Raw genomic sequence first — 27,948 nt, forward strand, 5'->3', positions numbered from 1 at the left:
GTTTATAGGATAAATGAAAAAACATCAGCCCCCAAAAAAGATGTAGCAACAATTTTGTAAAAATGCAGTTGCTTGATTGCAGTTGATGATGCTACATAATTGCCATTTTTACTGAAAAAAAAAATAATTCACTGTGTAGTGTAGCCGAGGAAACAGTTTCACCTTAAGAAGTAATGTATGCACACCATTCCTTATTTCTTGGAAAAGCTCTTGAAAGTATTCTCCTTGCCAGGGCTGTTCTTAGTGACTTCCAAAGACATACAAGGGCTATTACAATAGCCTCTGATTTTAATCATTTGACAATAAAGTAAAACGCACAATAACATGCTCAAGAATTGGATCCTAGCAATCAACTATTAGGATTGTAACTTTGGCATTTGGTTCCTATCAAAGTTGTGTTTCTCAGAACCAGATTAACATGTTGACAGGAGCACTTACAAGGCCTTGCTATCAGCGAGAGCAAAAGGTGCCATAAACCATAGTAAATGCATGTTAGCAAAAGCCACAAAGAAAAGTATCTACCTACTCAGGGATCTTTCACTACTTCACAATGAGCAGGCATTGGGTACAGAGGAGCAGTTGCTGGAATTGGGCCCACTAGACGACAGAATCACTCCTGAAGCAAACGGTTTTAATAATAATTGTGCAGCTGCACAGCCAAAATGGTCTACAGCCAAGTGATTGCAGGACTGCCTAGAGACACAGCAGGTGTAACTTGGCACCTTTTCAGGAAGAAATAACTAAATCTGCACCTCCTTTCTTCCCAGGAGTCCTCCACTTCCATTGTTTCTAATCTGTTCTTGTTTGAATGCCTTACACGTTTTGAGTACTCCTACTGGAAGAAACCTTCAAGGTATTTAACAGAACAGTTAATTTTTACATGAAAAAACCCCCCAAAACAACAGGAGAAAACAGATAAAGGACAGCTGTGCATTTTCAGATTCATAAATTCATTATTCAGCAGTTAAAACTCAATTTAGAAGTGTAAATTATTTTTAGATCTGGCCCTAGCTCATTGAGAAAATGTTTATCCATATCTGAAATGTACCAGAGATTATTACTTTCACAGCTTCCTGAATAATTTTTGTGGATTTTACTTTAAATGATCATAAACAAAATTTTATCACCTTGTTAAAGACTGTTTTCATAAAATACGTATTTAAGTAGAAAAAAATATTAGTCACAAATAGTCCTTGAGGAAGATTTGTGAAACTTGAGAAGAAAGATAAATCATAACTTCTATGCTAAGTATACTTTCTAGTATATTGGTCAAGCTGATATCAACATGCCATGAGAAAGACAAGCTCCCAGACACACGTGTTTGGCTTTAAATCTTGCCATCTTCTTCTTTTGAGATCACTTGCTGTACTAGAGTAGAAACAAACTTCCAGAACTACCTTAAGCCATACAATTTTTCCTGCAACACACAATTTCTCTCAATAAACCTTTTTTCTGTTAAGATACTGCTACAGCTTCAGATTTATATTAATGAAGTCAAGATGAAAAATGCCCAAGTGTTGCTGGAAACCAAAAATAGTGATAATTTAGACAATACATTTATTATTATGACGTGGTAGTTTCACATCTACTGAAACCACTGAGTAAAGAAATGGAGTGTACCAGTAATAAAAAACAATAATCGATCAATAACAAGCTCACTTATTTCATACATCTTGTATGCATGTGAACTACAATGCATTCTTCTCAGCACACACTACAGAAGGAAGGGTAAGAGTCTGATTATTTTATTTTGAAATAAATATCCCCAGATAAGAAAATTGCAATTAGTGCAGAGCAGTCAGTATACAGAGCTCCCAATAGTGAGACATCTGTCTAAGCTGGATCTTCAGAGCACAAATGAAAAAATATATACCTTTGAGAGTTTATGAATAAAAAACATTACTACAGCAACTTTAAAGTCCTCTCTGCTCAAATAGCCTTTTTATCTTCATCAGACACTTCAAAAAACTAGAGGAAGTGATTTGCATTAAGAAACAATAAACCTGGCCTAATATTTTTTACTTTGAATAACTTTTATGGGAAGAATAAAGTAGGTACTTGCTGAATAAACTATGCTATTTAAAAAAAAAAAAAAAAGTTGCAGATTAGTTGCATCTCGGGCAGTTACAGAAGCTGAAAACAGACAATCAATTTAATTTATTTTTTAATTAAGTTATAACAAAGTTTTCCTACTTCTAAGCTTTACATGCTTATTATGAAAAGACTTTTTGCTAACTTAGAATATAGGGTACACGCTTCTAGAAACCAAATTACATTAAATTTGTTTCTGCAAGATCTAGAAGTTTTTCTTCAAAAATGCCAAGCATCTTTAATTCTGTCAGTTAAATCACTATATAAACAGGAACTACGAGGAGAGACTGAAACTCAAGCATAGTCAGAAACCATTGCATTTTCTGAATTAATTCCAGAAGCCAAGTACTCTTCCCATAATCCGTGCTTAGACAAGCGATGATGCACATAATATACAAAACCATGCAACTTCCTAAGAGCTTTTCCCACAGAAGACCTTCAGCAAGGGTTAAAAATAAGGCCTTTCATTTCATAGGACTAAAGAGTATATCCACAGGTTGTTTCAGGAAGAAGCATTACAAGCAGCTCTGCAGCAAAGTTCTGATAAAATTACACAAGCAGGTTGAAATGTCATTAATGATTTTTGAGGCATGGCTTGCTGATTTTATTGCCTGCTGATACAAGACACGTTTGTTAACTGCAGGCACACACGGGTAATAAATTAATGAGAACCGAATGCTAAGGCAGTTCACTCTGGTAGATAAAGCAAGCTTTGATGTGGCCCGTGCTCTCTGATTAATTTTACACCTGTTTTCCTCCCACTCCCTTCTTGGAGTCGTCACGCCGTTACTCCATTAGCGGGGCACTTCTGGCACAGTCATTAACACCGAGCTGAATGAACGATTATGTAAATAGCGCACCCGCCCTAAACTAAACATTAAGGTCACATAAAGACTTATGAGATTAATTCGGGTCGCCAAAACGTGACTGCTTTGCCAGCCTAGCAGCTTCGAGGGAGCTGCCAGAGCGCGCCTCGACACCGGGGCGCCCCTGAGAGGCTGGAAAAGCCCTTGGGCGCCGCCGGGACCGGCCCGCGGGATCCTCCCCGAGCCGGGCGGGGCCGGGCGGGACGGGGCGGGGCCGGGCGGGACAGGGGGACAGGCGGAGGGGGCGGGGCCAGGCGGGAGGGGGCGGGGCCAGGTGCGGGGCGGCCCCGCCTCAGCGCACCCGCAGGCCTCGCGCTGCCGCGGCGCCCGCGCGCCCAGCGCAGCGCCGGCGCCCATTGGCTCAGCTCAGGCGCGCGCCGCTGGCTCGGGGGGGGGTGGCGGGGCTCGCGCTTCCCTTCAGCCGCCCGCCTCGGGGCCCGGGGCTCAGCCCGCACCGCAGCCCGCACCTCCCGGGCCGTGCTGGCGCCTGGGGTGAGTGGCGGGGCTCGGGCTGGGCGGCTGCGGGGCGGGAGCAGCCCTGGGAGGCCGGAGCGGCCGTGGGAGGCCTTGGCGCCCTGGCCCGCGCGCTGGCTCTTGCCCCGCCACGGGCTCTGCCCCGCGGCGGCGGGAGCGGCCGTCCCGTCCGCGGGGCTTTCGGGGGCTCGGGGAGGAGGGGGGGGGTGCCCGGGGTCCCCGCCGCCCTCGGCTGAGGGTGCCGGCGGTTGGTGCGGCGGGAGGCCCTGTTCCCCGGGAGGCAGTTGGGGAGCTCGGTTCTGGGCTCCTGTGTCTCGGGAAGCGCGCCAGACTCTTAAACGTCAGGGTCGGTAGGAGAATGGCCTGTGTGGTGCGAATTACTCAAACTTTGACTTGTGAAGTGGTTTCCGACAGGTGCCCATGTCCTAGCCGGGTTTCCGAGAGCAGATTTGCACACTGGCTGCTTCCCGCTGGATGGTCACCGCCACGGCACGTGTTTCTTTGTTTCTTGGGCACAGAAACTAATACGCTTTGTGAATTTTTTTCCGAGCCAGATATTTTGTGTAGATTCTGCCAAAGACACAAAGCAAAGCTTCTTAGTAATAAGCAAATGGAAACAAGGAAGAAAACAGTCTTGAGCATAGTAAAAATGCACCATTTTTTAGATGTTTCGTTTCTTAATCCCTAGGAACATGCTTCAGGAAGGCGCACACGGAAAATGGACAGTATCTAGCAGTGATGAAAGCAATGAGGAGAATTCTGACGACGAAAAGCCGTCTACGTCCTCACTGTTGGTTGCTGCACGTGGCGGAACAAGTGAACCACAATATCCATGCTCTGAAGCTAGGAAAGTTGCTCACAAGAGAAAAGCTTCTCCCCTGAAGCTCAGCCATAAAAAAATTTCTACAGAAGTACCTCCAGCAGAAAAAAAGAGAACTAGCCAAGAAGGCTTAGGCTGGTGTCTTTCTAGTAGTGATGAAGAGCCTGAAGATCAGGAAAAGCATACCCACAAGGAAACACTGAAAGAAGAAACATGTGATGCACCCAAAGAGCATCCTCTGAATCTTTGCCAAGACGATGAACTCTCAGAGAATCAAAAAGCTGAGGAGTATGATGAAACACCCAGTGAAGCCCAAGATACGTGGAATTTGTTGAATGGAGGAAATCCTTTCAGGTTTTTTCTCACTAAAGTCAAAGGAATTGAACAGAACTATAATTCTGGAGCACTGCACATAAAAGGTGAGCAAGTGACTTTTACAGGAGTGGTCTTTTGGGAGACTTGTTTGCAGGAGAATGCTTATTTTTAGTTTTGGGGTTTTTTAAAAACGTGTCTCCTTAGTGTAACTGAGGCTTCATATTCTAAATGTGGAAGTTGTGGGAATGTGGTTCTGTTAACTTGCGTTTTTCTTTTAGAATTATAGTCTATAAAGCATTAATGTGCATTTAGCCAAAGCAGATCATATGGGGCTCCTTATTACTGCTTTCTTGTGTGAGTTAGTTTGGGCAAAACTGCCTTCATGGCTCGTAAAGGGATACTTTGGGTGCCTAACTGTGCTCCCTGAGTAATTGTTAGCACTTGCCGTCATACTGATGAGTGATTTGTACCTAATAATTCAGCATTACTTGATGCAGGATAAGACAGTGCTTCTGAAGTTCTGTGGTTGAGATTCATGAGCACATTTCAATTAAAGTAGAAGTGAGCATAATTCCAGGTGAAGTCTTCAGTGTACAATACTGATGCTCAGGAATGCTCTGTAGTTGTAGTTTGATGTGAGGGGGAATGTGACTGTACATCTGTTATAATTCCCTCATTAAGAAATAAAATCTCATACATCACAAGACAGACTCTTAAGCATTTATAGACTTATGCACAGAAATATAGTAAAATGAGGTAGTTTTTTGAAGGAGACCAAGTGACTCAAGGCCTATACAATTAGGTTGTAACTTTTCTGCAGCCTCACGTGCTCCCTAAGAGCATTGATTATTGGTGGCGTCCTGGTGTCAGAGGCTTTACTCCTGTATGTTTTTATTTGCTTTGTGAATTCATTGTGACTTTTCATCTGTCCTCTCAGTCGTAGTTGTCCTAATGATTGATAGTTGAGCTGGTGGAGGGGCTGAGGTTTTTTTTGTTTACCCTGCGAAACCAGATTTCTGTAGAGATAAGGCATGACATATTTTGTGTAACCTAAAAGGTATTTGTGGGATGTGTTTTCAAGTTGCTGCTGTGCTTCAGTTATTGAGGTTATGAATCCTCAGCTGAATTAGTTTTCCGTTATCATTAATGAACTAATGATAGCTGTATCCTACAATCTGTCTGCAACAGTCTTTAAGCGTTAATTATGCCCTTATTGCTTCTACTGGGCCAGAGTTCTTCAAGCCCCTCGTACAGAGGAAAGAGTAGTTTGATGTCCATATGGAGCTTTCTCCTAATAACTTTTAAATTTTATTTTTGCTTTGAGATGATTAGTGCTTTTGTATAAACCTTAAGACCATAAGGGTTTCACAGGAGAGTCAGTGACTTGAATATTCAAATGGTAAACTTAATTGTGAATGTTTTTATTACACTGTCTGTAATCAATCTGGCACTTACAGTTATCAAACTGTTCAAGATGTTAAATGTTTACTTGAACCTTTTTTACTCAATTATGCTTTAATGTTTTTAATAGATATTTTGTCTCCTCTTTTTGGGACTCTTGTATCTTCTGCCCAGGTGAGTGTTCTGTTTACCAAGTTGATCTCACTTGCTTATTTCACTTTTTTAACCTTAAACTTGATAATTCATGTTTGTGCCATGTACCTTTTATTAGCAGGGAACTCTGTTAAACTACAGAGGGAAGTCTTAAATTTTGTGTTCAACTATACAACTGTTTTTTGAAATAGGAAAATCATTCCATGTTCTGTTTAGATAAATTTAGGCATTTATAAGACTGCTTTCTCTCCTGTTTTTTTGGGAATGTGGAACTGAAAAATGCTGATGTGCTTGTAAATTACTTGGGTTTTTTTAAGAAAAAGCCTTGTAATCTAGGAATATTTTTGTGATGGCATAGATGATTTTGCTATCCTTTATGGTAAAAGCTTGTTACAAAGAGGTGGGTCTTGAACCAAAACTTTTACATTACGTGTGTGTGGTTCAATTTTTTCCTGCACGTTAAGTGTTATGACCACTAATACATGCTTTTGAATAACTTAAATTCATTCCTGAATTGTTGAGACATGAAAGCAATAATGTGAATTTCAGAAAGGCACTGTTTTTTATAACATGTTATGTCATGTATGAGCAATTGCTATGTAGGAAGTTTTTGTAGTTCATTGTGCTGACAAACTCTACTTTTTCTTCTTTAACGAGTCTGTTTACTTTTTCTTATATACAAGTTTAACTACTGTATAGATGTGGGATGGCTTGTGAGACAGTATCCACAGGAATTCAGGTATGTTTATTTTATGAAGCTGAAATTACACTTTCTGTTGATACCAAGTTCTGGTTATCACAGAATCACAGATAATTAGAGGTTGGAAGGGACCTCTGAAGATCCTCCAGTCCAACCCCCCTGCCAGAGCAGGACCAAAAAAACCCCAGTAAACAAGGACAGATCACTCAGAAGGCATCCAGACAGGTTATAACTGAATGATGAACAGCTGTTGGCAGTTGCAGATTATTGTTACAAATAGAGTATGTGTAAATTCTTGATTTTCCTTTTACACTTATTCTAGCAGTAGTTCTGTATTGATTTCATGCCTCTTCAAGACTTTTAAATGGTTTTAGTTCAATATGGCTGGTTTCTGGTTTGTTTTAATTAACACTAAGGAGGTCCCATTGTGGGCCACAATGACAATGCAGTAGATGACCTATGAAGATGGAACAAGAAGCTTTTTGCCCTACAGTTAATTGAGCCAAGAGCAAAGTAATGAGAGAGAATTTAGGAAGGGCACAAGCAAACTATGTGAAAATGGTCAGGATATGTCACAGATATGGTATGGTTGGAGTTGCTGGATACTCTCATGAAAAGCACTACTTACGTTTGCTTGAAATTCCGTTCTGATAATTGTAACCTATCCCAGCTGAACTCAGTGTATGCTATACAGTTTTACCTCTTTTTTTCTTTCTCCTCCCTTCCTCCCTTTTTTCTTCTTTTTTTCTTTTTTTCTTTTTTTCATTAGAACTGCAGCAGAATACTGTTAGGAAATTAATGTGAAACTACTGCCAGAGAAGACCTAGCCCTCTCCTGTTCTCAATTCTTCCTATCTTCTCAATGCTTAAATTCTGTGTATATCAATACTTCTAGAGCTTTTATTGGTCTGTTTCCAGCTATACAGGCAAATGTTTCTTACAAGATCTTGTATTATTAATTGCTTTTTTGGTGTCTGATTTACTCCATCTTCCTCTTTTCCTTTTTTTCCCTGTCAAAGTTTCCTACTCCCTTTCTCATAAAGGTGCTAATGTAGTTACTGCTTCTTTGAGTTGATTAATGAGGCATACAGATTTTAGTGCCATCTTCCTGCTGAGCTGTCAGATTTAGGGGCCAGAAGTCATAGCTACATGAAGGAATGGTTTACACTGATTACTAATTCACTTGATGTTTTACTTGTAATCTCCTTTTATTTAAGGAAGAAGCCATTGCTGATAGTTCATGGCGAAAAGAGAGAATCCAAAGCTGAACTGCTTGCACAAGCACGCCCTTATGAGAACATCAGCTTTTGTCAGGTAATTAACATTTATATCATTCTTTGCTTGAATTTAAGCCATCTGTTGCACTCAAATCTTGTTATGGATGAAGGATCACACCTTGTATGGGAAGTCAAGAATTTATTGTTGTGGTTTAAGGAACATACTTACTAGGACCATAGGAACATGCTAACTCTGTTTCTGTTCTTCTGTGATTATGGTAGACTGTTATGCACAGAAGGTTTGTATGGAATAGGTGCCCACAGACCTGTTGTGGGGCTCACTGAAGAGCTGCACGTCTTTTTCATGTTGAGCTCAAATTCTTGTAATGGCTGAAAAGGAATCACTTTTTGTATAAAATACGGAACTTAGTCCTAGTGTAATTTTAATCTTAAGTCTCATCAAAGAATTATTATTTGTTCAAATATATTTTACACAAGAAAATGGTGTTACAAATAGCCTTCATCATACCATTAAAATTGCTATGAATGCACTTCCTCATATATGCTACTTTCTCTTTCGCTTTCAGCCTGGGGGAGGGATGTAGTTATGAAAATCTGCCAGTGTTTCAGGATTTTGCTGTGTGGAATATGTTACTCATAGAATGGTTTGGGTTGGAAGGGACCCTAAGCATCATGTAGATCCAGCTTCCCTGCCATGGGCAGGGACACCTTCCACCAGACCAGGTTGCTCAAAGCCTTAGCCAGTCTGGCCTTGGACACTTGCAGGAGGGAGGCATCTGCAACTTCTTTGACTATGATCTTGGGGTTATTTTAACTTGTTGGTAGGAGGAGGATGATCTTGGAATTTTCTTCCTTCTCAAGCAGTCAGGTAACCCGGAGTGTCCTAGAGATTCCTGTATTGATGCCAAATACAGTGACTTTTCAATGCCATAATTTCTGGGCTGCTGTGTGCCAGGCTGGTCAGGTGTTTGCTGTTAAGTTGTAGAGTAGCAACAATTTTAGATGGCTTCAAGTAACAGTATGTTCATGCTTCTGCATATGTTTCTTTCTCACACATTACAAGAATTTGAATGTAATATATCCCATATGATAAACCTGTCAGTGTAGTTAATAGTAAGAAGCATGGGAAAATGGCATTTAATATGATTTTTCTATTTGGGTGTACTGCTCTAGATTATCTGGCAGTCTCCATTCCGTTGTGTTAGTGTTGCAAAATGAAATGTATCTTAATATTCTCCAATGCCATATTAACTAGGCACAATGTTGGAGTCATCGCAGGCTAAAAATACTTTACTAACATCTGCAACGTGTGTTTCTCTCTCTCCCTAGGAGTTGTGCTGTAAATACTCTTTAGTAAGAGCAGAACACTGTTAAAAGAGCATTTCTGTCTGGCATCTGCCCTTTTTTCCAATTTTAGTCGTTAGGCTGCGTGTAGCAGTCATAGTGTGCTTCAGAATTGCAGAATGGTTGAGGTTGGAAGTGACCTTTGGAGGTCATCTGGTCCAACTCTCCTCCTCAAGCAGGGTCACTTAGAGCTGATTGTCCAGGACGATGTCTAGATAGCTTTTGAATATCTCCAAGGATGGAGACTCCAGAATCTCTCTGGGCAACCCCTGCCATTGTTCAGTCACCCTCAGTAAAAAAGGGTTTCCTAATATTTAGAGGGAACCTCCTGTGTTACAGATAGTGCCCACTGCTTCTACCTCTGTCACTGGTCACCACTGAAAAGAGCCTGGCTCCCTCTTCCTTGCACCCTCCAAGTATTTGTACACAGTGATCAGATCCCCCTGAACCTTCTATTCTCCAGGCTGAACAGTGCAAATCCCAGCCTTTCTTCATAGGAAAGGTGTTCCAGTCCCTCAATTGTCTTAGTTGGCTGTTCACTGGACTCTGTCTAGTCTGTCTGTATCTCTCCTGTGCAAGGGAGCCCAGGAATGGACCCACTGCTGCAGGTGTGGCCTCACCAATCCTAAACAGAGAAGGATCGCTTCCCTCAACCTGCTGACAACACTTCTAATGCAGCCCAGAGTACTGTTAGTAGTCCTGCAAGGACACGTTGCTAGCTCCTCTTCAACTTTGTGCCCAGCCAGATGCTCAGGTCAATGCACAAGGCTGAGTGTTTCTGGAGATGTTGCTTGTGAGAGACCAGAAATTCTGCTGGAGCAGTTCCAGTAAAGGGTTGGATTGCTATTTAAAGTCTAATTTCTAGAAATTGAGAGTACGTTTAAAGGTGTTGAGGGGAAAAATGTATTTTCTTATCTGTCCACTAGAGAGCAGTGAAATGAAACAGAATGAAGAAGCATCTCTCCTTTTAAGATTCTTGTATATAGGAATGCACAATAGGAGTTTTTAATTATCAACTTTTTTGTTTTATAGGCAAAACTGGATATTGCATTTGGAACTCACCACACGTAAGTAGCAGCTAAGAAGCAGAAAGCTCCACTTCTGAAAATGACCACAAAGTTGATACTAGTCCAGTGATGGTAACTGCATGTTACTAGTGTCTTAAAGTGTTTATAGGAAAGGAAGATACTTTATTACTGTCTGTGAAAACATAATCCTGACAGTCTAGTGTATATTGATGAAATTTAATAGTATTTTTCATGTTCTATGTGTATCTATTTTGTTTATCTGCAAATTATTTTAAAGTCATAAAATAGGGTTTCATAGAAACTGCAGTCTTAAAGAAAAGTTTCCATAATTATTTTGTATTTATAGATTATAGCATTGTTTAAGGAAATAAATCAGCTATTCAGTGGATATGAGATTTGCAAGTTAGGCAATTGAAGTCAGTGAACTGCAGGTTCTGGTTCTTAACTTCTCTTCATACCAGAACTGTAATGCAGACTTGTTCAGTCACTGGTAGGTTGGACACAGTACTAATTTATTGCTCAGTTTTTGCAGTTGACATGGATGACCTGGAAAGAATTACTCATTTTTTGGGTCTTTTCAAAGAGAAAACTTAGATTAGATATTGTATAAGTGTCACAAGGGAAGTTTTGTAGATTGCAAGCTACAGATAAGAACATTTAATCTTGCGTCTTGTAGTCGAGATGTTTAATCAGTCTTTTTGTATAACTTATAAAGCCTGGTATTATGTTAAAACAGCAATCTGAAGCACTCACTTTAGGTACAGCTGTTTCTGGTAGAAAGCAGCCTCATGGCTTGTTTGGAGAAGAATATGTAAATAAAGGGAAGAAAGAAAATTAATCTTGCTTCTCCCTCAAGTTTAGTGAGGGACATAGATAATTTTTAAAACTAGCTTATTTTCACTTAAGTAGTTTAAGCTATATTCTCTGGATGCTCAACTTTCCGCACACGCACACTTTGGGATAAATAAGTGGTGATGTTGAATGCTACAGTTCTTTAACCCCATTTGTTAAAGGTTTGTACTCAGTAGTGTACTCTGAATAAATGTTCCATTGCAGACAGAACACACAAAGTTGAGTAGCAGACCAGTAAATTAGATCTTGGTGGATAATGAAACAATTCTGTTCCAAGAGAAACTTAATAGATTTCACCCCATGAAATTTAAAGTCCTAAAATCATGTTACTCTTGTTTTATTATGTAAAATGTAAATTACATGTCAGTGATATTTTTAATTAGAGGTGTTTTCAGCTATCACTTTTTTATATAAAAGTCTTGCACTTTGCTGTAAAATGCTAATTTTACAGTGAACTTAATTTGTGCGTGAACTCAATTTTGCTTAGGTCAGAGCATAACACAGATGTGGGGAACTATTTTACAGTTAGGAGGTCTTGCATATTGCATAAACTATGCAGTAAGCACAGGAAAACGTGCAGGTACTTGAATGTTACTTTACTGAACTCTACCATTAAAAGCAAAAAATAATGAATAAATAATTATCTACAATTGAGCCTAGTATGATTGGCATATCATTATCTTGCCACAGAACAGCAATGAAAGTAAACAAGCTTTTCCTTACAGCTTTCATTCTTTAACATTGGTCTCTATGGAAACCTATCTCATCCTTCAGGGTCACATGGATATGCTGTCTTTACACAACTATTGGAAACTTGTATATGAAAATCTGAGTGCTCATATTACAAAAAATACATTTATTTTTAACTCAGTTTCTAGTTTTAAAACTCGTTTTACTGCAGATTAAGTTTAGTTTTATGGTGGATAAACAGATTTTTTTGCCATCACAGTGGCTAGTTACCTTCATTTCTTCTATTTTAAAGGTTGTCAGTTTAAGAGAAAAGAACTAGGTTTTAAATATGTTTAGCTATAAGCAAAGGTCTTCAAGTGTTTCTTAAACTTATGCCTTTGCAGATGGTTTTAAAAAAATAATTATCTGAGGGACACAGCAAATATATAAAGTGTTTTGCATCTATTAATTTTTGCTTTGGGAAATCAGTTGCATGAGATGTTAAGCTGTACTCTGGAATATATTGTGTGATGCTGCTGAGAGACGACACGGGGATAGTCTAATGACAGCCATGTGAGTTTCACGTGCGTATGGACTGAAGTCCAAGTGTTTGCACTATGCGGATGATGATTTTTGAGAATTAACTATCTTGGAGTATTTTAATGAATTGTTAATTTATCTCTTACACTCAATGTACTTGAAACAGTCTTAGTGTTATCTATTTTTTTAAAAGGAAAATGATGTTATTGTTGTATGAAGAGGGTCTTCGAGTTGTGATACATACATCCAATCTAATTGCTGAAGATTGGCACCAGAAAACTCAGGGGTGAGTAACAATCTGTAAGGGGTGTATGTTTACTTTAATACCTTCCACAGGTATCTGCTGCTGCTGGAGACAGGATACAGGTCTGTCCTGGTTTGAGCTGTCAAACTGTGACAAGGTCAGATGATCCAGTGCTACAAGTATTATGCTCCTAAGATAGGGCTATCCTGCAAAAAAATCAAAACAAATCTAGTCTTGTTTTTTACTGTAAACAAGATTGTCCTGAGATGGTTGCTACCTTAGACACAGTCTGACTGATTTAAGATAATTTATTATGCTATGCTCTATGACAAAACTACCTACCTATAAAGCACATTTTACACAAATCTAAAGCAGCTATTTGAAAAATATCTTGATACTGCAAGAGTAATGTGAATGTGTATGTTCACCTTCTGCTGTGACTACATCTAGAATGTAACCTGAAATTCTGGGCACCATTGGTTTCTTAATTCGGTATCCACCAGCATCCTTTGCCTGGAATGAATTTTCACTCTGTTTTTTTTGGTAGAAGTTTTAAAACTTAACAGTCAGCTTGGGATATAGTCTTATTTTTTGTGCTCTAAACAAAACTAAGTGCCAGTTAATATAAGGGCCCTCAACCTCTTACTTTCTTGGCTGTTTTTTATGGTGGCTTTTCACTTGTTTGGCAAGCTCTCATGAGAGTTTTTGAGTGACAAAAATATAACCACTGATTTTTTTTTTTTGCCTTGATGTTTTTTATTTGGGGATGGCTGTAGTATCTTTTGCCAGTTAGCTTTTTAGAAAGCTGAGAAGAGGTGAAAAGATCTGTTTGGGATACTTAACAAGTAGCCTTACTTGTCAAACATGAAAAACGTTTTATTTTTTTTATCTTTTGCACACTGCAGTCATACACAGTATCAGTAATATGATGGTTCACTGGCTTCTGTGTTTTATAGGCTTCTGAATTACAAAGGGTGGTATCAGCATGTTGTAAAGTTGATAATGCAGAACCTTTTATTTCCATAGCTACAATTATGTGAGACTGGAAAGAAATGTTATATATTTTCCCTGCATAATGCCTACCCTGTTTTATTCTGATGGAGGTTCTGGAGAGGAATGTTATCATTGTGGGCTACTTTCCAAACTACGCAGAACTTTCAGGTGCTCCACTTGGTGTTTTTCTATTATCATTGCACAAAACAGTAGCTTAGCAGAATGTGTTGCAGTGTTCTATTTATACAGAAACTGTCAATGGATGGACTACTGTTGGTAAGTCTGAGCCTGGCCTGTTTCACTGTTATGAAAACTGAATATATGTGTGGATAAATGTGTTGAGATTGTTATTTTTGTTTGAAAGTATTTGTTTCATGGAACTGAGTATAAGACTTGATAATTCTGTAATTGTCAAGCCAAGTTGCTTTATAGTTAGTATCACAATAAATCTGTCTAGTATTAATTCAGGATCTTCAGATGTGCTTTAATCACTTGCTAAAACCACGTGTTAATGTGCAGTGTCTGTGTTTTTGTGGCTTTGTTTTTAGAATATGGCTAAGCCCCTTATATCCAAGGCTACCTCAGGGAGCAAATGGTTCTGCTGGTGAATCTGAAACTAATTTTAAATCTGACCTAATAAGTTACTTGATGGCTTACAGTTCACCTGCACTCAAGGAATGGATAGATCTGATTCAAGAACATGATTTATCAGAGACAAGGTATATGTTACCTTATTTTTGTAGTACTTTGCATGCTTTTTTTCTAAAAAATTAGACCTCTCTTGTTAGGATTTATTAGCATGTGTTTGTTTTGTAAGCTTACCTTGCTTCAGACTTAAGTGTTAAAATACAAGCTTAGACAACTCTTAAAATCTATCTTGAGCAGATTATGTTAAATTGACCAACTTCTGGTTTTATAAACATACACTTTAAGGGAGTGAAAAAAGGTGCAGCAGCAGTAATTTGACAGAAGGTAGCTGTAATAGGGATTCAGAATTTAATTTAAATCTGTCTGCCTTAAATACTTGCTCCAATAAAATAAGCAGTAGAAAAACTGAGTTATATTTGGCTTGTCATTCAAGAGGGTTCATATAAGCAAAGGTTATTGTAATGGGGATTTTATTAAGAACACGCTTATGTACCTTAAAGGCAAACTTCAGTCTGTATACCTATGCATAGAATGTTGCCTGTTACATTGGTTGTTTCTGATAGGCAATGTGATGTTAAGCAATAATGTCCTGTGTCTGGAAACAGTTTTCTCTAATATCAGAATGCTGATATTACTTAAAATAATTCAGGATGCTTAAATCAAATAGATATATCCTGCATTTCTACTGAAATACGGTATTTACTTCAGAAAGTGTGAATCTCCTTGGTTACTTAATAGTGGTTTTATAAAGTGGCAAAACTTTGTTGAAAAACTGAAAAAGATCATGAGCTTTTGTGGAAACAGACTGAAACCTTGTCTAGTTTAATGTGTAAAATAAATCGTGCTTTTTTTCTTTACATGGAGTCTTACAGAATTGTAGGAGAGGGGAAGATGTGCCTTATAGTCAGGTGAGGGAACAGTCTGAGCTGCTGTTCTTATTCACTTGTCATCTACCTGAGCTTGGACAGGTTGGCTAAGCCCTAAATTATGTGAGTTTGTGTGGGTTAGGGAACAGTCACTTGTTAGGATAAAGATCAATTCCTTGCCATATAAAATATGAAGGGAACATTCATTCATGGATAAAGCTAGACATGAGGTGCGGTAAGGAATGGCTTCTTAAATCATCTGGTTGTTCTGACTGCAGACAGGTCTCTTCTCTGTTTTCAGGGTGAAGTCAAACAGGTTACTAAACTGCTATTAGGAAGACAGTTAAAAAGATGTACTTCATCTGAGCTATTAGGTGCCCAAATGTAATCTTGTACCTGAATCTGCTGATTTGGATTTAGCAGTAGATTGGCTTTACTCAAAATTACATGCCCAAATCTGTGCCACAGAGCAGCTATTTCCATTTATTGCTAGCATCTGTCTTCTGTATCTTTGTACACAGAAATAGATGCAGTTCCTGTCTATGGTATAGAACAGCCTAGTGGGGCATGACAGCCATATAGGATGTTAATAATAAATTTTACAGCTGAAAATCCACTTTATTATAAATGTTAAGTGTGAAAGATTAAACATTTCTGGGTGCATTTCTATGTTCACTGTTGCTGATAGGTTTTACTTAAATACCTTAATACTTTACAAACCAGAACACTCCAAAGCTGCAGATAACTTAGTGTTGTTTTTTCCTTTGTGTAGAGTGTATCTGCTTGGTTCTACCCCTGGACGATACCAAAGTAGTGATAAAGAAAAGTGGGGTCATCTGAGGCTCAGAAAGGTACTAAAACAGTAACCTTTTTTGTTAATATAATTTTAACTGTAAGTATAACTTTAGAGAGCATTCTTTAGTTTTCCATTTTTTTCCAGCTAGGATCAGCAATCTTTAATACATTGTTACAGTTTAACTCAGCAATAACATAAGCTTACAGTTTATGACAGTGTAGACTTGGCACATAATGTTCCTGGGCTTTATTACCATAATCAGTTTTTGGTCTGAATTGTCATGTGCTTACAGACACCTGAGGAGGCACCATCAGTCACATGACTACTGATCTGCTGTTGGTGTTTCTAAACTGTGACACTATCAAAATCCACTCTACTGAGTGGGAACCTAATACAACCTTTTTCAAAGGCACTTGCTGAGTAAAGATGTATTAATGCAGACTTCCATGCACATATGGAACAGCCTTATTTTATTTACTTAAATGTTAAGGGCTCTTACAGTTTCAATAATGAGATGGCAGAAAAACATCAAATTAAAAACCATTTTGCACATAGCTGGTGTCACCAATTCAGTCAGGTTTTTAGTTTGTTCTATTGCATTTCTAAGGTCTTGATTTTTATTATTTTTTAACCAACTGAATAGTTAGAAACATGGATTATTTTTTTACCCCCACACCTCCTGCATTATTTAGGTAAGTCATAATGGTAAATATTCATACAACATATATATTGAGCTTGCAGGACCCTTTCTTTTTCAGTATTTATTTAGAATCAGATAGTGTTTCATGTCATCTGTTAAGTGCTTCTCATAATTGGGGAATTTTCAACCTGCATCTCCTGCTGAAGTGGCATTATTGCAAATTCCATTGTGAATTTTGCATGGAATTCTAATGCTGCCCATGGCAAACTTCATGACATACAAAATATTTATCCATCACATTGCTTTTCAACACAAGGTAACTCTTTAGATCTCCCCTAGCTTGTAAAGAGCTTGCCCTCTCTGATCTGTGTTGTCTGCATGGTTTTTTGCCTGGTAAGACCCTGAATGAAAACAAAACAGAAAAAGCCTGTAGAGGATAAAGATGGTCTTGTGGCAAATGTTTCTGAGATTATAAAGATTCATTTTTTTTTTAGTGTCAATGCAGATAGGCCTAGTGACACTACACTGGTGGCTGAAACAATCTTCCCCCTCTCTAGAGGGGGGGGAAAAGGTAGCCATGATACACAATTTAATATGTGCCAATATGCATCTGTTTTTAATATGACTTTAAATTCCATTCACAGCTACAGGACTCCTCTAGAAAGATTATTTCAATTTTCTCTTCAATTGTTCTTTTTTCCCCTCTCTTACTCTGGGCTTCTGTTAGTAAGCTGGAACTTCAGAATATGAGAGGAATTTTATGGCTTACAGCTACCAAGTAAAAAAGATGTAGTTACTTAGCTTCAAAAGTCACAATAAGTTAATGTTCCATGTTTTTCCAAAATGCAGCTGGCATTTGTTTACCCATTATTTAATAGTTGGCTTTGGTGCATTTGGATAAAACTTGCAATGTTTGATCTTCTCTTGAAGGAACAGTGGGTTTATTTGGAGATCCTGATTACTTTTTTTATTGCCAAGTTAACAGCAGTTCAACACTTAGACTAGCTACTTGTCAGAAGTGAATTATAAGGGATTTATTTTATCAGAAGCCATATCAGACCCTTAATTAAGGTTCTTTGCCTGCTGAAGTCTAACAATGTTTTAATTTCTCTCACTAGCTTTTGAAAGACCATGCTTCATCAATTCCAGCACAGGAATCCTGGCCTGTTGTTGGACAGTTCTCAAGCATTGGTTCAATGGGAGTTGATGAGTCCAAATGGCTGTGCTCAGAGTTCCAAGAGAGCCTGGTGGCTGCAGGCAGCAGTGTGGCAACTCTCCTTAAATGTGATGTTCCACTTCATTTGGTATGTCTTTTTAGATGCTAGTGACCTTTATTTAACATTTGTTCACTTGTTTTAAATCTTAGTCATTGATCTGCTTTTAACTTTTGGAAGACATTAATGTAGTTTTTCTTGTCCTGAAATCATACGCATGCCACTTAGTGATAATTACTCATATATGGTACACTATAAAAATGTACTATAATATTCATCTGCAGGATGCTGGAATATATATAATCCAGTAAAAATTCTCATTCTGTAGCTTGTGTGCCACTGAGTTTTGTAGATACAGCTGTTTCTGCTACTGACATGTAACTGAACTCCTTAAGTATTCAGTAACTCAAATTATTTTCTAACCTGGTATTTTGGTCAGGCTACTAACACAGTTAAGGGGAGGAGCAGAAACAAGCTTGTGGCAGGAGCTTGTTAAGGACAAAATGTCACACTATGCTTTTACCATGTGCTGACTGCCCCTGCATAATCGTATTTGAGACAGAAATCTAAAATCTCCTCATAAATTAATGTAAAGTGCTTACTTTGACCACCATGAAAGTGGTTGAAGCATGACTGTGTGAGTCTTGCTGGCTAATTCTGGTATGTTTTGCAAGAGAAGTAAAAGTATCTTTGTTACTGGCACAAAACTAGTTTTAAGCTGCAGTGTAACTTTGTTCATTCTGAAAAATGAAGCTTCTAATGTTCTCAAGTAAGATCTCTTTAAGGTGATTTTTGTTTGAACAATGACAGCCTGTGTACTTAGAACTGAACTACTGAAGTTTCTTCTTTCCCCTGTCCCCCTCTGTGAAGGTTTACCCTACTGTGAACAATGTGAGGCAAAGTCTGGAAGGCTATCCTGGTAAGCAGATGAACCTCCATTATTAGCTTTTTGAGATCATGTCATTCAAAATTAAATCAGTGGTTGAGGTTGAATGAACCTGAAGTTGTAATTTTGCTGAGAACTTTGTAGAATAAGGTGGCAGTAGAATCCTTTTATGACTGTTACCAGAGCTCTGATTTCAGCTTTGTTAATTGTGACTTAATTGAAGCAGTGCTGTGGGCACTGGTATGTAATGTTTGTCTGTAAGATGACGTCCATATGTTGCTGCCTAGGGAAAAACAGCTCTTGCCCACTTCTAACTCTGGCCATACTTTCATTTTAGCAGAAAGGTCAGATTAGAGTGTGCCAAGTTTTCCTGGAGTTTTCTTTGCAGTTTCATCTTGCACGAGATACAGTGGAGAATAAGGTGTTTCACTATTCATTAGTTTGGTTTTTTTTAATATTGCAATATGTAATTATTCTGTTCAGCCTTCCCATGTTTGTGTTCATGAAGTCAGTGTATTTTTATAGAAAGCATAGCCCCAGCCAGCCTGAAAGAAGAGGTACTATATTGTTCTGATGCAGTGAAACTTCTGTTTCTCAAAAGCAAGTACTTCTGTGGCTGACACCAATGCATGCTAAGGGCGCTGGCTGATGTCAAAGCAAGGCACTTGCTGATTAGTCTCCAAAAGGTCAACACAATTGGAAGAAATTAATGAGAACTGAAAGAAAGGAATTCTTTCCTGTCTTCAGGAAGAGTAAAAAGGAGAATCTGGGCAACTATAGGCTTGTCAGCCCTACCTTGATCCCTGTAAAGGTGATGGAACAAAGAACTGCAGAAACCACTTCCAAACATATGGTGGACTATGTCATTGAGAGTAGTCAGCATGGATTTATAAAGGAGAATTAATTAACCTGATGTCCTTCTACAATGAGATGACTGGCTTGATGAATGAGACAATATGAGGGTTTTGACACTGTCTCCTAAAACATTACAGACAACCTGGAGTACAGACTGGATGAGTGGACAGGGAGGCAGATTGGACGCTGAACTGCCAGGCCTCAGTGGTTATGCTCATTGGCTTGAAGGCTAGCTGGAGGTTAGCCACAAGTGGTGGTGTGTGCCAAGCATTCATACTGGGGCCATGCTTTTAACATCCTCGTTGATGACCTGGATGTTGGGGCAGGGGTGCACCTTCAGTGAGTTTGCAAATGATGCAAACTCAGCAGTGGCGGCTATATGAGGTGATTTGTGCTGCTGTTCAGAGGGACTATACAGGCTGGAGAAATGGGCTGGCAGGAATCTCACACAGTTCATCAGAGGGCAACACAAAGTACTGTGCTGGGGCAAGAATGACCCCAGGAATGCTTCCAGCTCTGTAGCTTTCCTCTGAGCAGTATTTGAACATACATAGAAACTGCAGCTGGTGTGTTGATAGGTATCTGTGGTTTCCACAAGTTTTAGGGTCTTTTGAAATACATCTGGTTGTCTACAGTTTCCAGTGTCAGATGAAGCTGATACTCTTGAAAGTCAGAGATGCCATCTGTGCGATGACCTCTTGCTGCCATTTCTTTCACATTGTCAAATAACTTGATGAATGACATGACTCTGTATTAGTGCAAATGAAGAGCTCTGTGGACTCCTGCAGTTAGTGCATCCCTGAAAGTAGTAAAACTTCTGTAACAGGTCCTTGTGGTATCTTCTGGCACAGGTGGAATGCAGTAGGTTTTGCATCATGTTTTTAATACACAACACAATTATAACTTGGGATACGATGGCCAATTTTCTTTGCTAAATTCATTTCAAGAAATCGGAACATGCATTAGCCAAAGACCAAATCAATGCATACAGTTTCATCAGAGAAGTGCTTGCTGCTCTTAAAATAACGTTTTTTTGTTGTTTAGTTTATTTTCTTTTGTTGAAAGCTGCTTGTTTTATTCCCTCTAGCTTGTATGGATAATTATTCTAATCTGTTGATATAAAGTAGTATCATAACAAAACACATAAACATCTGTCTTCTAAGAGGACTTAAATCTACAGCCTGCATAGTGTTTCTCTTTCTAGTGTAAATCTATGTAGTGTTTAGGAACTGAATAAATTATGACAAGGAAAGAAAACAACCGATCTAGATAGTTTTATACTACTGGACTATTTTACCATTTTCTGAAAATAAGTCGTGAGGATAGTACAGATAACTTATTCCCCAAGATGCTTGCTGCTTTTAGAATGTCTTTCAAAAAACAAATGTACATGTTCTGTTTTTTCCTTAAGCTGGTGGCTCACTTCCATACAGTATACAGACAGCACAGAAACAGCTGTGGTTGCATTCCTATTTTCAGTAAGTAGAACTGAATTCTTTGGGTGTTTTGTTTGTTTGTTTTCCTTAGACTGTTTGTTTAAACTTACAATGCTGTAATGTTTGAGGGTTAAAGGCAAATTAATGGGAAGTAGTCAGAAGCATGATATTCTTAAATTCATTAAAGTAATAGCTTTTAGTTTCTTACCTGCTGTTCTTGTTGCCAAAACAATCAGAACGTGCTATTTACCTGTAAAAACTATATGGGATACTGTTGCTAATGGGTGATGCTACCAGATTTTGGATTCTGTAAACTTCTATTTAAACTTTCCTTCCCTGAACTGCAATGATGTTAGTCTTTTTTTTTTTCCTTTATTTTTTTTTTAATTAATATTTCACCTTCCCACTTGTGCCTTATTATTACCAGGATTTCAACTGAACCACAACAGGACTAGGAAGGCTTTTGTGTTTGTTTTTTGAGTGCAGCAGTCCTGCTGCAAGAACTATGAGTCCCATATGATAATACCATCTTTTGTTAAAGATGCCTTGCTTTTTCCATTGAGAACTTCTATTTTCTCTTGCTACTAATACTGCCAAATTCTGACAGTCTAACACATTCTTTGCCAGATGTCTCCCTCAGGCTGAATCTTTAAAAACTTCAGCATGTTGTGAGAACAATGGGAAAAGTTGTTTTGCACAGATTAAAAAAAAATAAAATTAATTTGGGAAGCTATTACAAGACCACAGCTTCCCATTCCTTTCACCAGAAACGTTTAACTCTCTAAGTGGAATTTGCACTGGTAAAACACTACCCCTATCTAAGTAAGAGTTTGTACAGTTGTGTATGTATTCAGTGGGCTGACAATACAATTGCTAGTTGGAGAGAGCATCTTCCATTCTGGAGTGATAGCTGCCATGAGCCTTCGTGGTCAGTGTCCAAGGAATGGAACTGGAACAAGAAAGCATGTGAGGCTTTGTCTCTCCTGCCTTTGAAGCATGCCCACTGAGCACATTCAGAAAAGAAAGAAAGCTAACAAACATCTTCAGGATTGTTCAGTCATGACTGAAAAAGTGAGGAGATGATTAGACTTGGGTATATTTGAGCAGCCTTACTTCAGGTTTTTATAAGCATATAGTTCACGAGCATCTTACTAGAAGAAAAATGTAATCTATTTTCAGTTAGTCTTTTATTTAGTACACAGAACATTGCTTGATAATGACACCATTCATTGTTCTGTTTAATGAGAAAACACCCCCATACCTGTGTCATTGGGCATATTAGGGGTCTGCTCTGGCAACAAAAAGGCTGTTTTAAATTCATCTCTCGAATTGGTTGCAGATGGCAAGTGGCCCTTCATAATTGCTCTGTAGTGACTACCCAGATGCGGATTCTTACCCTGCATACTCTGTAATACAACATACTGACCCTTGAGGAGAGCCTGCATGTAAGCTATTATAATAGAGCAGATGACATGCAGCAGCTTGGCAACCTGAGAGACACAGAAAATGGTAGATTCTGTTTCAATAAAATATAAGGTGAGCTACTTTGAAGACTTGCCATAATGCAAAGCTTTGGGCAGTAGAAGCATTACAGGATTTTCTTCACCTCACTGAAAAACAATACAAAACCAGAAAGAAACTAGGGATCCTGCCAGACCTGAAATAAGATAAATACTTTACACTTGCAGTAAAAGAGAAGCAATAGCTCAATTTTATAAGTAGGGAGAGATTAATAGATTTGGAAAATGGTGTCTTGTAGTTTCGCCCAGAGTTAGAGCTTCTGCCGTAGGCACACAATTTTCTAATGCCTGTGGGCTACTTTTCTGTCTTTTGCCAGTTGAGTAAATTTAACTTGTAATGCAGCTCTTAATGATAATTTCTCAGATTAATTTCTCAAAGGAGCAAGAATACTAAATATTTATTTCATTTTTCTGATCACAGCAAATGATTACTAGACTGCTTTGTTAGATTAACTACTCTGTAAATGGTGTGGTGTGCTCACTTACCTTTCTGGTAGGGTTGCTGTTTTTTCCATTCAGTGTTACTTACTCATAAGGAGAGATTTGCAGTACTTATGTTTTCTGCTAATTGCTCCTTTTGAAACAGTTGATCTGTTTTAGTAGTACATAAAACACTAATGCTCATTAGTTGATTGACTTTTGATAGCACATGCTTTATGTTTGTGCTTCTACCTTGTAAATTATTTTTTTTCAAAGTATGGAAAAAAGTGGTTTGACAAGAGCTTGTTTGACATGCTGTTGGCAAGTCCATAATCATAATTGTGTTAGAGCTTTATATGTTCCTTAGGCCAGTAGAGTTTTGAGCAATAATTGTGTCTGTTTGGGAAACTACAGTTTTGTTTCCCATACATCATAAAAACATGAGATATGAAGCATTTACTCAGAGGATCTATTGTTCTCTTATGGTTGAAACTAATGGTGTTTTAGCTATACTCAAGCCTTGTTGCCAGTGTCTTCAGATGGAAAGCCTGTTCGCTATTTGAAGTAAGAACTAAATGATGAAAGAGGTAGTGGTGTAGTAAATGAGTTATTCCTGGCTCAGCTTATAGGTTGAATGTGTCTGCACAGATGAATTTTCAGGATGTTACTATTATCTGGCTTCCCTTCCTTGGTAGCTCTACTTCTAAAGGGGCCCATGACTGTTCTTTACCTCCTTTGTGCTAGACATACCAGACATTGGTGGCAATTGATACTTGCTGTATGTCTTCCAGCTTTCTGGGTTGCCAGTTTCAATCACTTGTAATTGAAACTAACTGCAGTTGGATTACTGTAGAATGTAAATGGAAGAAAAGTGGTAGTACTCTTGCTAAAACACAGTACTTAATTGTATCTGTCAAAGATGATAGAGGCAAAAAGGCTGTAGACTGAGACAGTATCACAAAATTACTGCAGTTATTAGTGGGGGAGAAATTTGACCTTGAGAGTGGCAGTGAGATCTAAACAATAGCTGTCTTCAGATCCCATTTCTACAATTTTATCTAGTTTTCATTTCTACAGTGTTACTTATTTTTGTGCCTTAAAGGAAGAGTAAATTAATGGGAGAAATACAGGGAGAATGTAAGAAACCTCTGTGAATGAAGACCAGGTTGGATGGGGCTCTGAGCAACCTGGTCTTCTGGGAGGTGTCCCTGACAATGCAGGGGGGTATGGATCTAGATAATCTTTAAGGTCCCTTCTAACCCAAACCATTCTGTGATTCTGTGTAGGCCTAAAATCTCAATTGTGAGATAAAAGCTATTAAAAAGAATTGTTGAGTTGAGGTATAATCTTACAATCTGTGTGTATGTAGAGTTCTGTAGAGGAACACAAGTTTACTTAGGTGTTTCTGTGACACATACATTAGTCTGTTCTTCAGTCCAAACGTATTCAGTGTTTCATCCCTTGCCCTTTAAGAGTACAGAACAAGGGTAGGGTTGTTGAAGTAGGTCTTGTCCCCTGAACTGCAAAGCCTCTTGACTTAACGCATATGAAGGTTAGATCTGAAAGTCAACTTGGATAAATGTTCTAGCCCTTCCACTTTTATCTTCTTAGGCTTTTAAATGAGCAGAGTTCACTTAAAACTGCTGATTGGTTCTTTTTTATTTGCCTTTTAGAAGAGAATGCTAAGTTAGGGAAACCAGATTGTGGCAAACAAAACCAGAGCCTGTTTTATTCCAAACTGAGGGAATAAGTCTCTGGGTAGAAGAAGGTGTATTCGGAAGCCTTTGTCCTAACTCTGAGTGACAAAGTGCTTCTAAATACCATGATTACATACCTTCAATTATGTACATACATTTATTGGTTGCTTACAGTTTAGTTCTGAAACATTGATGCTGAATTACCCCAGCAATGGCTTGTTGTTTTAAACTAGCTTATATGTATAAACACACAACTATGACCTGTAGTCTCTTAAGCCCTCAACTTTCTCAGTGGCTTAGAGGCACAGAAAAGGGAAGAGGAAGGATAGTGTCAAAAATCTGTCGGCTGCTTCCTGCCTCTACTTCATGCATAATAAATTATAATGAGCTTGGGGAATTTTGCGAGGTTTAATTTGGTGCCAAGCTACTTTGCTTAAAGGCATAACCCTTCCTAGTCTTCAAAGAAGAAATATTGGCTGGAACTTCGGACTTAGTTTCTTGAGTGCTAGCTGGAGTGGAGGAATGGAAAACTTATTAGGAGAGTCCGATACCCTGAGGAGAATATATCTCTGGTTTATTTGCAAGGAACAAAAATTCTGCCCTTCTGGTAAAATGAGATTTCAGGATTAAAAACTCAGCTGAATTATTTTTTATAGAGGGAAAAATGTATTAAATGTTACAACTACTGGGTAGGATTACTGAAAATAATACACTGTAGTATCGTGGTTTTTAGACCTGAAAATAAAACTGTGTATGAAAATAATTTATTCTCTTTTTTCTAGCAAATGGTCAGCAGAAATTTCAGGTCGAAGTCATGCTATGCCTCACATTAAGACATACATGAGAACCTCTCCTGACTTCGAGAAGATTGCATGGTTCTTAGTTACAAGGTAAACAACTAAACATACACCTCTCACTTAAAAAAAATTGTATATAAGTTCTTGTCAATGGTAGGCTCAGGTGAGTCACTGCCATAATCCTTGTGTTGCTGTAAGAAGTGATATGAATTTCTGTCCGTATGTAATGTATTTTTTCATTGTGGTGCCCCTTTTGGGGATGCAAGTCGAAATGATTGTTAGGAACTGCTGGCAATTGTACCAAAATCTTTTCTGAGCTGTAACTGCCAATTTTGAGATTCAGCATCAACTGAAGTGCTAAGTATTTTTAAACCTTGAGTTTCATTAACACATGCTGTACTTGAAAGTGTTGGTTTGTACAAAAAAAGATATGGGTTAAGTCTGTTTGTCCTTGCACTACCTTATCATTACAAAATGTAAATAGCTAATATTTGGAATCTGAGCTTCAAGTCTGGCTTTGTGTTTCTTTTAAAGAAGCCAAAAGAGGGAGTGAGAAACTTCTTGATGTGAAGGGAGAATGTCTTATTGTGCAGGGGAGATACAGATATGTTTCAATTTTGCCAAAACTGATTTTTATGCAACTCTGTATACTTTAGATCATGGTCTTTGTATCCTTACTGGTAAATACATAGTTACTTTTATCTTTTTTCCTCTTTATATACTGGTTCTTTGAATTTCATCACTTTTTGATACTGTTGTCTGCAATAGTAGTAGTGAGTAAGGTTCTTTTTAAATTATTTAAGTCATTCAGATGTGATGCTAAGTCCACCCAGTACAGAAATTCATTATTGCTTTTATTTTTTCTCGTGTTTCCTGTATTTCACAATTTACTACTGGAAAAAAGCATCCAGTATGTCTATCAGTTAAAAAATAATGTTTAAGCTTTTTATTTTGCTGTAGAAGTAGGTTTTGACAAAAAAATGCATTTATTCTTTGACTCCCAACTTGATCAACTTCGTAGCAGATACTGATAAAGGATCAACTACAACACAGTGCTGAACAGCACATTAAATAAAAAACACCTCTTCAATAAATACTTATTTTTATAAATATATCAAAGAACAAAATGCCAGGAGGAAAAGATAATACTTGCAAAAGTGCTCTGTGTTAAATGTCTTACAGTATAACTTGTTTGTGATTGAGCTAGCCTTTTAATTCTTCCTAAATGGTCAAATTGAAACCATTTACCAAAACCAAGACCCTTTCTGAAATGTGCATAAAAGATTCAAAAGGCTGAATTTGTCTTGGAGATCTGTATGACAAAAGTAGGCTTGTATAATTATCCACATGACTTCTATGATTACCTTTTTATATATTGTCTCTTCTACTCCCACTGTGCTGCAAAAATAGCAATAAGGAAGAACACTCAAATCACTCTTTATGAAAAGATTGTTCTGGTTGAAGTTCTCCTGCTCGAAGTCCATTACTACAGTTATGGTACTTAAAATACTTTCTGCTTTGAAGATTATGCCTCACTGAAATGCTTTGTTTCTCTTTGCAGTGCCAATCTCTCTAAAGCAGCTTGGGGAGCTCTGGAGAAAAATGGTACCCAACTTATGGTCCGTTCTTACGAACTTGGAGTCCTTTTCTTGCCTTCAGCATTTGTAAGTTCATAGTTCTCAAGTGAAAAGCCTGGGATGTGCTGAGAGTCTACAAATATTGATTAATACAAATAGACTTAAATCTACTTACTAGGTTCTGTGTTTCCAGGTTAGAAAGCTAATAGCAAGGTAGTCTTTAAAATGGAAGCAGTCCATTTTCCTACACAGCAAGTGTGGATTTGGTATTGATGTGACTTTTGTTGTGTTACTAAAGGGCAATAATATTTTAAACTTTTAAGATATACTAACAGTTACTGGAGTAGACGGTCAAATGTCTTCCATGCTTCTTAGAACTAGGCTGTGGGTGCATATTCACATTGGAGTGAAGTGTAAATGCTTTCCAGGGTGAAAACTGTATCCAGACCGTGATGATTAGTAGCCACAATTCTGCTTATTCTCTTAACACATCAAGTTTCTTACTGAACTGCTCTTGCTGTTTTTTAGCCCCTTACATAATCCTGCGGTAATGAGTCCCATGACTTAATTGTGCACTGTATTTAAGAAAAAAGCTTCCCTTTTTTCTTTTGGCTGATTTGTCTTATTTAGATCTACTGTCTGATACGGCGATATGTGAGTTTCTTGTTCCTATTGTGGTTTCCTCCTTCTCTCTGATGGTCCTATTACTACCAAACAAAATGTTATCAACAGCAGTTAGTCTATGATCAAAAACCATTGAAACTCCTTCCTGTGAGAAATTCTCTTTTCCAGAGAAGAGACTCCCAAGTTTCTCTGAAAAAGATTTTGTATATTAAAGTCCAACAAATATTTTTCTGATTAAGAAAACA

The 27,948-nt window shown here is 38.2% G+C and overlaps 1 protein-coding gene across 2 annotated transcripts in view; it reads left to right on the forward strand.

Moving 5' to 3' along the window:
- The first annotated feature begins 3,314 nt into the window (after positions 1 to 3,314).
- TDP1 (tyrosyl-DNA phosphodiesterase 1) overlaps positions 3,315 to 27,948 on the forward strand; it is a 47,445-nt gene continuing 22,811 nt past the window's right edge. The window contains exons 1-14 of one of the 2 annotated variants that reach the window (XM_051621753.1): positions 3,315 to 3,449; positions 4,120 to 4,670; positions 6,098 to 6,141; positions 6,804 to 6,859; positions 8,037 to 8,133; positions 10,434 to 10,468; positions 12,684 to 12,776; positions 14,276 to 14,446; positions 16,014 to 16,092; positions 17,796 to 17,981; positions 18,762 to 18,810; positions 21,044 to 21,110; positions 25,488 to 25,595; positions 27,064 to 27,166. In XM_051621753.1, coding sequence (XP_051477713.1) covers positions 4,124 to 4,670; positions 6,098 to 6,141; positions 6,804 to 6,859; positions 8,037 to 8,133; positions 10,434 to 10,468; positions 12,684 to 12,776; positions 14,276 to 14,446; positions 16,014 to 16,092; positions 17,796 to 17,981; positions 18,762 to 18,810; positions 21,044 to 21,110; positions 25,488 to 25,595; positions 27,064 to 27,166 — 1,635 coding nt within the window. In that variant the 5' untranslated portion in view covers positions 3,315 to 3,449; positions 4,120 to 4,123. Of the gene's footprint in view, positions 3,450 to 4,119; positions 4,671 to 6,097; positions 6,142 to 6,803; positions 6,860 to 8,036; positions 8,134 to 10,433; positions 10,469 to 12,683; positions 12,777 to 14,275; positions 14,447 to 16,013; positions 16,093 to 17,795; positions 17,982 to 18,761; positions 18,811 to 21,043; positions 21,111 to 22,407; positions 22,489 to 25,487; positions 25,596 to 27,063; positions 27,167 to 27,948 lie in introns of those variants that run through there. The other variant, XM_051621754.1, reaches the window with a different exon arrangement.

The sequence above is a fragment of the Apus apus genome, chromosome 5 (assembly GCF_020740795.1).
Source record: "Apus apus isolate bApuApu2 chromosome 5, bApuApu2.pri.cur, whole genome shotgun sequence".
Classification (NCBI taxonomy): Eukaryota; Metazoa; Chordata; class Aves; order Apodiformes; family Apodidae; genus Apus; species Apus apus.